Below are 12,381 nucleotides of genomic sequence, written 5' to 3'. Positions count from 1 at the left end.
GAGTATTATGGAGCTACTCCTGGCTGTGTCCTGGAGACTTCAAAGCATTTCTTAGTTGGAAGTATTACACATTCACTTTGTTCTGCTTGGAATCTGATCTCAGTGGGAACCAGAATGTCCTGTATTTCTCACTGGTCACCTAGTTTTCATTTGCAGCTCAAACAATTAGAAACAAATGTCTGGAACAGGTTATTTTCTTCTAAAGAGAAACATAGCAACACTAGGACTACTTGCTCTGGCCTTACCCTCCATTCCCAGGAGACGAATTCAGTTCTGAGCTCTCCCAGGAGAATATGTTTGCTGTAAGGGAGGTCAGAATTGTGTACATTCGGAATCACCTTGATAAAACCACCCGGACTCAGGTCAGCCTCATTCCGTGTTCATTCTGACCCTGCTCAGGGAGTTGGACCAATGATTCTGTGGTTTCTACAGCCCGACTCAAATTCAATGGACTGGGCAGAATTCTGTTTCCTCTGAGCTGTATGGGTCCTTTCATATGCCCCAAAGTCTTTTTTTTCACATACACGTTCCGCTCCTCTCCTATGGAAGGGATGAACCATATTTCACCTCTTCCCAGGAATCCTACTCAACACGAGCTATTTCACCCATTTCAGGATTATTTCTGCCTCCTTAGATGGAGGATGCCTTAACCTCAAATTTAATAAATAAATAAATAAATGAGTTACTTACTTGGTTCCACAGTCACACGGGTTCCTTTTCCAAAGATGAGTTTATCTGTGTGCCACAGCACTTGAGGGTGTTCCAAAAACCTCAGCGCTGCTCCCACCTGCTTTCTTCCCATTAGCTTTAGGACTGGAGGATCTTTAAGGCTCTGCTCCTTGAAAGATTGCTTGTTGCTTATCCAACTGGTTCACAGATGACATTATCATCTGCAGGTAGGGATAGGTTTGCTTTCGGAAGGCAGTTGTCTGAGGAGTGTGCAGGAGCATATTTCCTATGGCAGACCTTTCCAGCACAGCACACTTGATGCAGTGCTCTGAACTGTGGCTTTCTATTGTTTTAGATTGCTCTCACTTCCTAGACCCATACTCAGCAATCCCTGTTGGAAAGCTGGCACTGTCAAAGAGGTGGGCCTTGGCTCCATGACTACTCCAGGTTTAAGGCCTTTACAGCCACCATTGCTGCTTTAAAGGCAGATAATGTGTGGCACAGCAAGAGAAGACAGGGCAGCATGAAGCACTGGGTGATTTACAGAGCAGTCAGCTTTAGAATGAGCCACTGTGGCTGGTGATTGCTTACAAACAAATCAATCTCCCTTCAAATCCATCTTCCCAAACTGCAAAGCAAAGCACTTGGGTAAATCTCTCTAGGGATTTGAATTTCGAAATTCCGTATCAGGTGGCTCATATAACTTTCTTTTGCAATAGAATCAACATGAAAGCAAGGTAAGAATAGTTTTTAAGGAATACCTTTTTGTATTCCCCAAATGTGCTGTAAAAAAATGTAGAAATGCCAGTATCACCCAAGGGAGAACAGCAGTGAGTGAGAGGTCAGCAGCTGTGGTCATCTCCCTGGTCCAGTCAACTTCCTGCTATCCCTTCCAGGCCCCAGAGCAAGAAGGTAGCTGCTTGCTCTGTTTGTCTCCTGAGGCGTGGGACCCAGGCTGAGGATATCCCAGGGAAATGGCACTTTTGCCCCTGCAGTTTTTGTACAGGTCTCTGTGGGTTATGTAGCACTGTGCGTATCCCCCCAATCACAGTGCTACAGAGCTTTACAAAAACTTCCCCTCGGTTTCACACTATACGGCCCCTGAGAATCCACAGAACCAGATGTTTTCTCGAAGCCAAGTTTTATCAAGATCAAAGGGTTCTGACAGTTAGGTTATGCCAAGCTGGCCCAGGTGCTCCTACCTGGGGCTTTTCTGCTCCACTGGCTAGCTCTACCTTGGGGTTTGTGACTAGAATGGACTTTTAGAAATCATCACATCCGCTCCCACTTGTGCTTTCTGGCCAATCTGCTCTCAGATGGTTTCCCACTGAGGAGTCTGTCAGGTACTTAAACATCTCACGTAGATTCACGTGCTGTGGGTGAGGCAGAAAATGCTTGTGGTCAGTGTAATTTCTCCTGTCAACTGCTAAGCTTCTGAATTACCTCTCCCTGCCCTGCTTTACACTTGAATAGTGTTATACAGTTTACAGAGGGTTTTCATGTAAATTTAAAATTTCGTTCTCTCCACTGACCTCCTCCTAGTTGCTAAATTCAGGCCAGTAGCCCATATGGTACTTTGTGTGATTTAGAAAAGGCGGCCCTGCTGGGTGAATGCAGACTTAGCCCCCTAGATTCAAGCTTGGTGAATGGATTGCACTTTTGTGTGGTTTATAAAAGGCCTTCCCTTTCCGGAAGATGCAGCCCCACATCAGGGCCTTGGCTGGTGGCAGAGCACACATTGAATGTTAGCCCCACTTCTCTCTGCCAGGTGCACTTGTGAAGGCACAACCTGTGCAGTCAGAGGCAGCAGCTCTGGCCAAATTCAAGATGATTTTCAGTTTTAATCTTGTTTGACCTCTGGGTTTTGACCCAGTCATTGCCTTCTCAAAACTTCTCCTCAGGGCTCACAGGACACTGGTCTTGTTTGCCTTTGATCTCTGTTCTAGTGCTGTCAAAACAAAGCAATATGAAAGGCTCATCGGAAGTGACCTTATTAAATGTTAACCACGAAAGTGGAGTATGAAGTTTGTTGTTGTTGCTATTTATCAACAGGGAGCAGGAATTTAAAAAGGTTAACCTTCACACTTTCCCTGGAGGTCTTATCCAAATCCATGGTTTGATTTAATTATGACTATTTTACCTATGACCTTTGTGATGACTTTTCACCCCACATACAGCTTCATGCCTGCCCCATAAACTCCAAGCAATGTTATCTCTATATACAAAGTCTAACATTCTTTTGCTGATTAGAAAAAAAGCAAATAGGAAAGGAGGAAAATAAGAAATGTTATGGCCTCAATAAAAGACGATGTAATGGGATGGCATAGAGCAAAAGGCCTCATGAGGAGAACCAGATAAGAATAAAAAACTGTAACCTGGACTCTTGAGTGTAGCTGCCTTAGGTACTAGTCTTTGAAATGGCGAGAGGTAGGTGATTGTTGAACTAAGCTTCTGACTCATCCATATGAGCCTCATTGAGCTCCTTCTGGTGCTGGTGACTTTCCCAAGAAGCAGCCATCAGAAACTGGTGTGAAGAGAATTAGTTAGAGGAAACAAAAAGTTGGGAATCCTGATGAGAATGCAGCTTCCCAGCTCTTCACTTCCTCCCTGTAATAGAAGTGTACCTCTAAGTTCTTTGCCACGTGACTTTGCAGGGCTTCCTACTACAGGCTCTATTGACATTGGGGCTTCATCATGCTTTGATTCATAGAATATGAGTAGAAGTGACAGTGTGCCAGTTCTAAGCTGAGGCTTCAAGACACATCACATCATGGGTTTCCACTAGCACTCTTTTTTTTTTTTTTTGAGACAGAGTCTCACTCTGTTACCCAGGCTGGAGTGCAGTGCCATGATCTCGGCTTACTGCAACCTCCTTCTTCTGGGTTCAAGTGATTATCCTGCCTCAGCCTCCTGAGTAGCTGGGATTACAGGCATGCACCACCATGCCTGGGCAATTTTTGTATTTTAAAATAGAGACAGGGTTTTATCATGTTGGTCAGGCTGTTCTCGAACTTCTGACCTTGTGATCCGCCCACCTCAGCTTCCCAAAGTGCTGGGATTACAGGCACAAACCACCGTGCCTGGCCTCCACCAGCACTGTTTAGCTTCTGTCCTTTGAGAAGAGAAGAGTGTTCTCCAGGGAGTCATTGCTGCTTGACCTTGAGCCCTAGAATGAAGACACACAGAACAGACCTAAATCCAACTCGTGTCTTAAAGCCACGTCCAGCTGGCCCGCAGACCAGTAAGCAAAAGTGATACATGTTTGTTACTGTAAGCAATTGAAATTTGGGGGCTGTTTCTTGTAGATCATAATTATAACAGAAATACCTGATTAATACAGATGGTGGGTCTTGGGAGAACTCCACCTTCATATGCTTTTAACTCTATATCTCCAGCAATTATGAAATGGCATACATAAAATTTTTGGTGGCTTCCTATTATCCTCAGGACAAAACAGTATAAAACACAAGACCTTAGCTTACTTCCTCCCTTAAACACAGTTGCGTTGAATTTACTTCCTGAATGCTTCAGGTTCTTGCATATTTCTTTGCTTGCAATGCCCTTTCCTTCTCCTATCCCACAATTGATCCCTAGCCCCTCTCCTTAAATCCTCTGCATTTTCAGGGTCTTAGCTTAGTTGTTGGCTTCCCTGGGAATTCCTAAATGACTGTCCCAAACTGATCTGGGTTAAGTGCTCACCCTTCTCAGGATTTCCATGGCATCCAGTACTTACCTCTATCTTTGCACTCAAAAGCCTTTTTCACTTTCCTTCATTAGGTCGAGATCCTTGAGAGAAGTGATCTGTCTTGTTCATCCCTGTATACCCTGTGACAGCACAGAGCCTGACCCAGTGAGTGCTCAAAAGTTGCCTTCTGAATCTATTTCAAGGATGAGGCATTTCAGGTTCAGGGAAGATAAGCAAAGTGACAGAGCCATGGCCAGATCCTCCCAACTTCCAGGCTCTGGCTCACTGCCTGGCACCAGGATGCCTTATGGAATACTACCTTACATTTGTTTAGTGGTACACAGCACCATTCCTTATAAACACATTGATTTTTAACATTAGTCTGAGTTAAACATGGTTGAGAAGTTTAATTTGTTGTGATTTGCTCCATACCATTTAATATATTCTAAAGCCGTATAGAAATGAGTTTCACATCATCTGCCTATTTGGAGCATTCAAGTCATGTTCTCTTCCACTAGCACAGGTAATCAAAGATCAATTGCACCTCTGGAGAGGAATCCTCAAATGCCACAGCTAGGAGACATTTCAAAGATCATATATTCACTCTCCTGGGTTTTCAGATGAGAGAGTCTAGAAAGATCCAGAGAGGTTTCACAACTTGGCCAAGACACCCAATTTCAAAAGAACATACAAGGAACTGGGTATCTATATCCCAGTGCAGTGATCTTTTTGGTACACTAGGCAAATGTCTTCTTTGGCCTTGCATTCTGGCATTTATGGTTTGAGAATGTTTCAGCCTCTCAGCCGATCCCCTTCCCTGGAATGGCCATAGGATAGTCTGGACAACCTGGCCCTTTCTCTGTGTAGATTTTAATTGTTATGTGAGATGCTCTTCTGCAGGAAAGGGGAAGAGCAGGTGCAAGGTGGATGAATCCTGAAGTCCAACTGTTCCTGGAAGGACCCTGTGTCATGTTCTTTTTGCCAGGCAAACTCATTTTCAGAGGAAAGGGACAGTGTTGGATGCTAGGTTTACTGTGGTACCGTTCAGTTTTGGCTGGATTGAGGCCTCACGCTTGGGAGTAAATTTATGGAATATCAAGTCAAGAAATGAAATAGGGATTGAATAGGGGCATCCTCTAGGCTTAAACTATTTGGGATTGTGGACCTGGAACTAGTGTTATTTATCTTGACCCCCTGCTCCTGGTATTAACACATACAGTTTGATAGTTGTCGACAAACTACAACATATTTTAAGTATTTTAAAAAGGATACCAGGTTGTTTAAGAGACTTCAAACTATGTCCTGGGAGGAACAGTGTCTCCTGCACATGGGAGACTATAGACCAAAGAAAGGGAGGTGTCTGTTTGATTATAGTCTTCAGATATCTATTAGAGAGGAGCTGGCATATTAGAAGTTGGATTCTCATGTCTGCTTATGCACTCTACCTGTTGCAATATGTTGGTTTGGTTGAAATATATGAGAAAAATATGAAAGAAAGGAATATTTTAATAGCCAGTTCAACAAATTGTGGATATGGTATTCTTTATATTGCATGATAATTTGACAAGAGGTAGTTTATTTGGAGGTTAGTTGCATTGTGAAATCTGAAACCATGCTAGTGAACTTATCATATTCGGTTACATTAAAACATTGGTCTATCTTGAAATTTGAATAGAACATTCATCCATACATGGTTTCTAACTCATCCATTAGTTATATGAGAAAATTGGTTCACTCTGTTAAGCAGCTTCCACGAGTTAGCACACATTTTATTATTCAATACCAAAATATTACAGTAGTTAACACAATCACTGGCCTCTTTAAATCAGAAAAAGTTTTAAATACAGGTGAGCTATCTAGTTCATAGTGGCAAATATAAATTTCCTAAAACTCTAATTTTTCCTGGAAGCTTAGATTTTGTAATTAGCAGGCCAGGCTTGGTGGCTCATGCCTGTAATCCCAGCACTTTGGGAGGCTGAGGTGGGCGGATCACTTGAGGTCAGGAGTTCGAGACCAGCCTGGCCAACATAGTGAAACCCCGTCTCTACTAAAAATACAAAAATTAGCTAGGTGTGATGGCACATGAATATAACCCCAGGTACTTGAGAGGCTGAGGCAGTAGAATCACTTGAACCCAGAAGGCGAAAGTTGCAGTGAGATGAGATCGCACCACTGCACTCCAGCCTGGGTGACAGATCGAGACTGTCAAAACAAAGACAACAATAACAAAAACAAAAAAAGGCCAGGCATGGTGGCTAACGCCTGTAATCTTAGCACTTTGGGAGGCTGAGGCAGGTGGATCACGAGGTCAGGAGATGGAGACCATCCTGGCCAACATGGTGAAATCCTATCTCTACTAAAAATGCAAAAATTAGCTGGGCATGGTGGCATGAACCTGTAGTCCCAGCTACTCAGGTGGCTGAGACAGGAGAATTGTTTGAACTTGGGAGGTGAAGGTTGCAGTGAGCCAAGATCACGCCACTACACTCCAGCCTGGGTGACAGAGTAAGACTCCGTCTCCAAAAATAAAAAAAAAAAAAAAAAAAAAAAGATTCTGTAATTAGCAACAACTATCAGTCATTTATCTTAATATGACAGGCTCTGTTCATTTGTTTTTAAGAAGATACCTGCCAAATCTACAAGTCTGAATAACCATAGTTGCCTGTCAATTGTTCTTTCAAGCAAAAATATGTGTTTCAAGGAAAAAGTGGCTAGCTCAGCTTGCAACTCAAACGAAGTGTCCCTCTTAGCTATCATAATTTGGAATGTAACAGAAGTGTTTTATGTGTACTTATCATTTTGTCACACAGAATACTAAAAAGAAATGCATTCAAAAGTGGAGATTTAATAAAATTAATGATTTTTACTTTTTTGTCAGTATTATGGGCTGAATTGTTTCCTCCCTAAATTTGTATGTTGAAGCCCTAAACCCCATAACTTCAGAATGTGACTGTATTTGCAGATAAGGCCTTTTGAGAGGTTGTTATTTGACAGAGTTAAAATGAGGTCATTAAGGATGGCCCTAATTCAATCTGACTGATGTTTTTATAAAAGGAGGGAATTTGGACACACCATGAGAAAAGACACCAGTATGTCCCACACAAAGAGGAAAGACCATCTTATCCTGAGGGTATAGTGAGAAGCCTGCTGTCTGCTTGGAGATGGGTAGAGAAGCCTCAGAAGAAACCAACTCTGCCAGCACTTTGATTTTGGACTTCTATCTTGTAGAACTGTGAGAAAATAAATTTCTTCTGTTTAAGTCACCTAGTCTGAGGTATTTTGCTATGGCAGCCCTAGCAACGTAATACAGTCAGTATCATTTTTAAGTGAAACTACCTTTCTTTTCCCCCTGAAAAAATGTGGCAGTGAAGAATATAATGATTATTAATACAGATTTGATGCCCCTGCCTTGATTCATGTTAAGGCACCAGCAGTTTCATCCACCATTGCTTTTCCACCAACAATGTAAATATCAACAGAATGAAAAAGAAAAATAATGTTTTGCTGTTATTATGAAAATAATTCTGACCTCATGGACTCCCTGAAAAGATCTTGGGGTGCCCAGAGGTCTGTGGGCAATACTTTGAAAATCCCTGTCCTAGTTCCATGTTGTTTGTCCTGACAAAGCTGCAGCAGCAGCAGTAAATCCCAAGCTCTCTCTGCTGCATCACCACTCGCTGCCTGCTAATGACCAGTAGATCAATTGTATCATACACTTTGATGATTGATGAGTGAGTGGTTAGAAGTCATTTGGAGCAACAGCCTTCAGTTTCTGTAGAAATGATAACATGGTCCCACACACTTTGGTTGGACTCCCTAGAGACAAGGAGTCAAGGACCATGTATCTATCTGTATGTCATCTGCCTCTGATTTCTTCTTCTTGGTGGTACTCTGGAAGTCAGATGCTGGATCTATGATGTTGGTGAGAAGGCTCAGTGATGACCTGAGAGTCTGTGTATATTATCTTCAGTACCCATACTGTATTTCTGTGGCAATATGTTAGCCCTCCCATTAAATATAATAAATGCTTACTTGTTAAGTGACAGATACTTGAAACTGTAACCTGAGATTCTTTGCAAAACCGTAAAGAAGAATGGGCCAACATGACTTGCAGAGTTAATGGATCAAATAATACATTTAGCAACTGGACAAGAATTGAAAGAGACCAGGCTTTTGAACTGAGACTTATATAAGGCCCTATGAATGCATTAAGCCTGGTCAGGTTACCTTATTTGAGGGGTCTGGACACACTTTGGGTTTTGTCAAAACTGTCTCTTAGCTTCTCTATGATGCCCACCCACCTGAAGGAGAAGTAACTTGACCATCATCTGACTGAGGTTCATTGGTACAACTGTGGAAGTCTGGAACTGTCCCACCCCCACTTTCAACACAAGGGGAAGACTTGATTTTGAGCAATTATCATTACCTCAAATCTTGAAAATTAGTGATTTTAAGATATCTCAGTTATACCTGTGTCTTGAAAAAGATTAACAGGAATCTAAAATTTTAGACCTCCCAGGTTCAAGTGATCCTCCCACCTTAGCCTCTCTGGTAGCTGGGACTGCAGGCAGGCACCACACTGGCTAAATTTTTGTATTCTTTTGCAGAGACACAGTTTTGCTATGTTATCCAGGCTGGTTTAGAACTCTTGGGCTCAAGCAATCTACCTGCCCTGGCTTCCCAAAGTGCTGGGATTGCAAGAGTGAGCCACCATGCCCAGCCTCAAAATGAAAACTTTTAAACAGGATTTTATTATAAAATTTTTGAAACAATCAAAAAAGAGATTAATAGAATAAGTATTTATAGAATGATCACCTAAATTTAACAATTGTTAATATTTGTCACATTTTCTGTTTATTTTGCTCAAGTATTTAAAAAAATTACAGATAAAATGACAATTCACTTCAGTATATATTACAAAAAGAATATTTTTCTACACAACCACAATACAATTTTCTACCTAAGTTAACAGAAATTCCCTAAAATAACTTAATAGCCAACCCATAGTCAACTTTTCCTAATTTTCCTCCAAAGCTTCAAATGTCATTTTTTTTTTTTTCAGACACAGGGTCTTGTCCTGTTGTCTAGGCTAGTCTCAAATTCCTGGGCTCAAGTGGTCCTTCAGTCTCTGCCTCCAAAGTGCTGGGATCATAGGTGTGAATTACCATGCTTGGTCTCTTTTACAGATTTTTTGTTTTTTTAAACAAGGATCCATTCAAAGATTATGCATTTCATTGTTGTTAAATCTTTTAAAATCTCTTTAATCTTTAATAGTTCTCCTTCCACTGCTTCCCTTTACTGCACTTTTTTTTTTTTTTTCCTTTTCATGACGATGATTATTCATGGGACTGAACCTGTTGTCCAGTGGAATGTCTCACCTGCCGGATTTAGCTAGATGTTTTTTTGCGGAATCCATTAATTTGCTTTTCTAGCTTCCTGTCCCCTGTTAGAACTAAGCATTTGATTAGTTTTAGTTTATTTATTTATTTTTGTCAGAAATACTGTGTAGGTGATGTTATGCCCTGTATATTGCTTCATGCCAACACGGACATAATGGCTTGATAAAGACGAGTGATCATTAGGATAAGATGGTGACAGACAAATCTATCTTTACAAAGTTACACATTCCTGTTATAGCCAGCAAGTAATCTGAGACTTTAAAATGTTTTAAAACCTTTTTTTTCTTTTGGACTGAAATGTTTTTTCCTGCATGATTTCTTTGTGTGAAGCAGGAAGCTAGTCATATTTCTTCTTTCTGTAACTGTGAATCCCTACACAGTTTTGTCTGCTATGCAAAAAGAAATGTTGTAAACTCATCAATGTTGAAAAAGTAATACCTGAAGAGTTTTCACTTTTAGAAAGCAAGTAATCTAAGGATGTTATGTTCCATTTCTGCACTAAAAATGACAATTTCATTAAAGGTGTTATTTCTGTGAATTGTTTCTATTCCTTGAAAATGTGCTCCTTTGATTTTATTTTGATTGGGTTGATGTAGTCTGTCCTTGAAGCCATAAATTCAGTTACTTTGGAGAACTTAGGGAGGAGGTCTATGCATAGTTTTCTTCCCTTGTGCATTGTTTTTGCTCTCCTAGACTTAAAAAGGCAATTGGATGTGGTGTGCTAATTGGTGACTGTAATTCCAAGAGAAGGGACTAATCTCCGTGCTCTTGAATCAAACTCACATAGGGTCAAGAGAAGAGTGAAGGAAACACTGGTTGATCTGAAGTGAACAGAAAAATTGCTTAGCTCCGAGAAGATGTATTTCAAAAATACATAGTTCAATTGGGTGGAGATAGTTTATGTCTTTTCTCTGGGGTGAAGGTACTGCTTGGTGGTGTTAGTCAGAGAGGGAGATTGTTTCATTCTCCATGACATTCCCAGTTGCTCTAGGTCTGTCCCTATCTGTAGGTACCAGCTCAGGATTTATCTCCTCCAAAAGCTTTTTTCTGCTAACTTCACCCAAAAAAACTGTCCCTCCCAGCATCAGTTTACCTACTTGTGACATTCTAGAAACTAGGGTTTTATTTGCAAGAGTGTACTTTTCATCACATCACTGGGCCATTTGGCCCATGCTACCTACTAACAACCTCATGCCACTGCTACTCCCTCATTCGACAGTTTTGTCATCAGAGCAAGGCACATGACCTGTTAGGATTTAGGCATTCAGTGTCAGAATCTCACCTTGGGGATCTGCTTCCAGTTATGGTCTTTAGAAATGCATTATTTAAAAAAGTTGGGATTCTGTAAGCACCTATAGTATTCCAATGAGATGGATTCAATTCACAACACACACTTTTTTGAACACTTGCTTTGTACTGGACACTAAGCTTTTTGGAGGAAGGAATTATGTAAGTTAGTTAGATGTGGGTTCAACTTCTCGGTTCATCATCTACCTAGTATGTAGTCTAGTATACAGGTACTCAAACATGATTAGTCCCAATTCCTTTACACTTCCATTATATTCTCTTTTACAGTGCCATGGGCATATTTAGTAAGTGCTGAAATGTGTGGTTGGAATTATTTATCACTGATGTCTTTGGTGATACTTGTTTACGTTCTGAAAGTACTGCAGTAGACAACATAGAGTAAACAGAAAATAGTTATGGCACAGGGGCAATAAAACTCATGTATTATTTTCCCACGACACTCAGAGGACTCTTCCCAATGCTGAGACAGACATAACAGATCACAGCTGGGTGTTTTTGAACAAAGGCTTAATGCACTCCAACCTCTGTGGTAAGTAGGCACAGTGAAACACATCAGTATAAAAACCCTCTTCTTCCTTTTTTCCTTCCCTTGGCACTTTGCCATCACCACCCTCTGCCATCCACAATACTTCTGAAACTCTTTTAACCAATGCTGTTATTGTGGTTAAATGCTGTAAAACTCAGGCCCAAAATTATTACTATCGCACAAATCAGTAAGTAAAATGCAATCAACCTAAAAAACAAATGGGTGAAGGACAAGTAAAGAAAGTTAATTATTGATTATCAGGCATGAAAAGATGTTTTAACCTTCTAGTAATAAAAATGTAAAGCATTAACAAACCATTTTTTGGATAGATATTTAATTAAAGCTTTTGCCCAAAAAGGTGACACGCCCAATGTGGGCAAGATGTTGGCAACGACATAAATTGTTTGATTTTTATTATTGGAAGCCAACTGGTTAATGTCAAAAGAGTAAAAATATTTGTATTCATTTGAGCAACTATTTCTACTTTGGGAAATTTCCTTTCAGAAAATACAATATTTGTAAAAATATTTGTATTCATTTGAGCAACTATTTCCACTTTGGGGAATTTACTGTCAGAAAATATGATATCTATTTGAATATAGAGCAAGGTTCGTGATTCTGAGAGAAGAAGAAATCCCTTAGATTAGATTCCTTCCAAAAATTATGAAAAACAATATTACAATGCTTTCACTTAATTATTTTACTTTGAACAGTTAAGTACAGTTTAGTGAGGACACACTGGAATATTCTCAATCAGTGCTAGCTCATGGATGCTTATGGCAATCAGCTGATAG

At 40.5% G+C, this 12,381-nt stretch overlaps 1 protein-coding gene, 1 long non-coding RNA gene and 1 gene segment (V, D, J or C); 1 reads left to right on the top strand and 2 right to left on the bottom strand.

The window, feature by feature from the left end:
• LOC116541450 overlaps positions 1 to 12,381 on the bottom strand; it is a 544,521-nt gene that overhangs the window by 100,530 nt on the left and 431,610 nt on the right.
• LOC116541484 overlaps positions 1 to 12,381 on the top strand; it is a 271,561-nt gene that overhangs the window by 64,145 nt on the left and 195,035 nt on the right. The gene's annotated exons all lie outside the window — the stretch shown is intronic.
• LOC116541479 (immunoglobulin lambda-1 light chain-like) overlaps positions 1 to 12,381 on the bottom strand; it is a 44,184-nt gene that overhangs the window by 16,071 nt on the left and 15,732 nt on the right. Inside the window, exon 3 of the mRNA XM_032265694.1 lies at positions 691 to 757. Coding sequence (XP_032121585.1) covers positions 691 to 757 — 67 coding nt within the window. The remainder of the gene's footprint in view (positions 1 to 690; positions 758 to 12,381) is intronic.

The sequence above is a fragment of the Sapajus apella genome, unplaced genomic scaffold, assembly GCF_009761245.1.
Source record: "Sapajus apella isolate SASKATOON/1434 unplaced genomic scaffold, GSC_monkey_1.0 scaffold151, whole genome shotgun sequence".
Classification (NCBI taxonomy): domain Eukaryota; kingdom Metazoa; phylum Chordata; class Mammalia; order Primates; family Cebidae; genus Sapajus; species Sapajus apella.
Note: the sequence above shows the minus strand (reverse complement) of the source record. Positions and strands in the feature narration are given on the sequence as shown.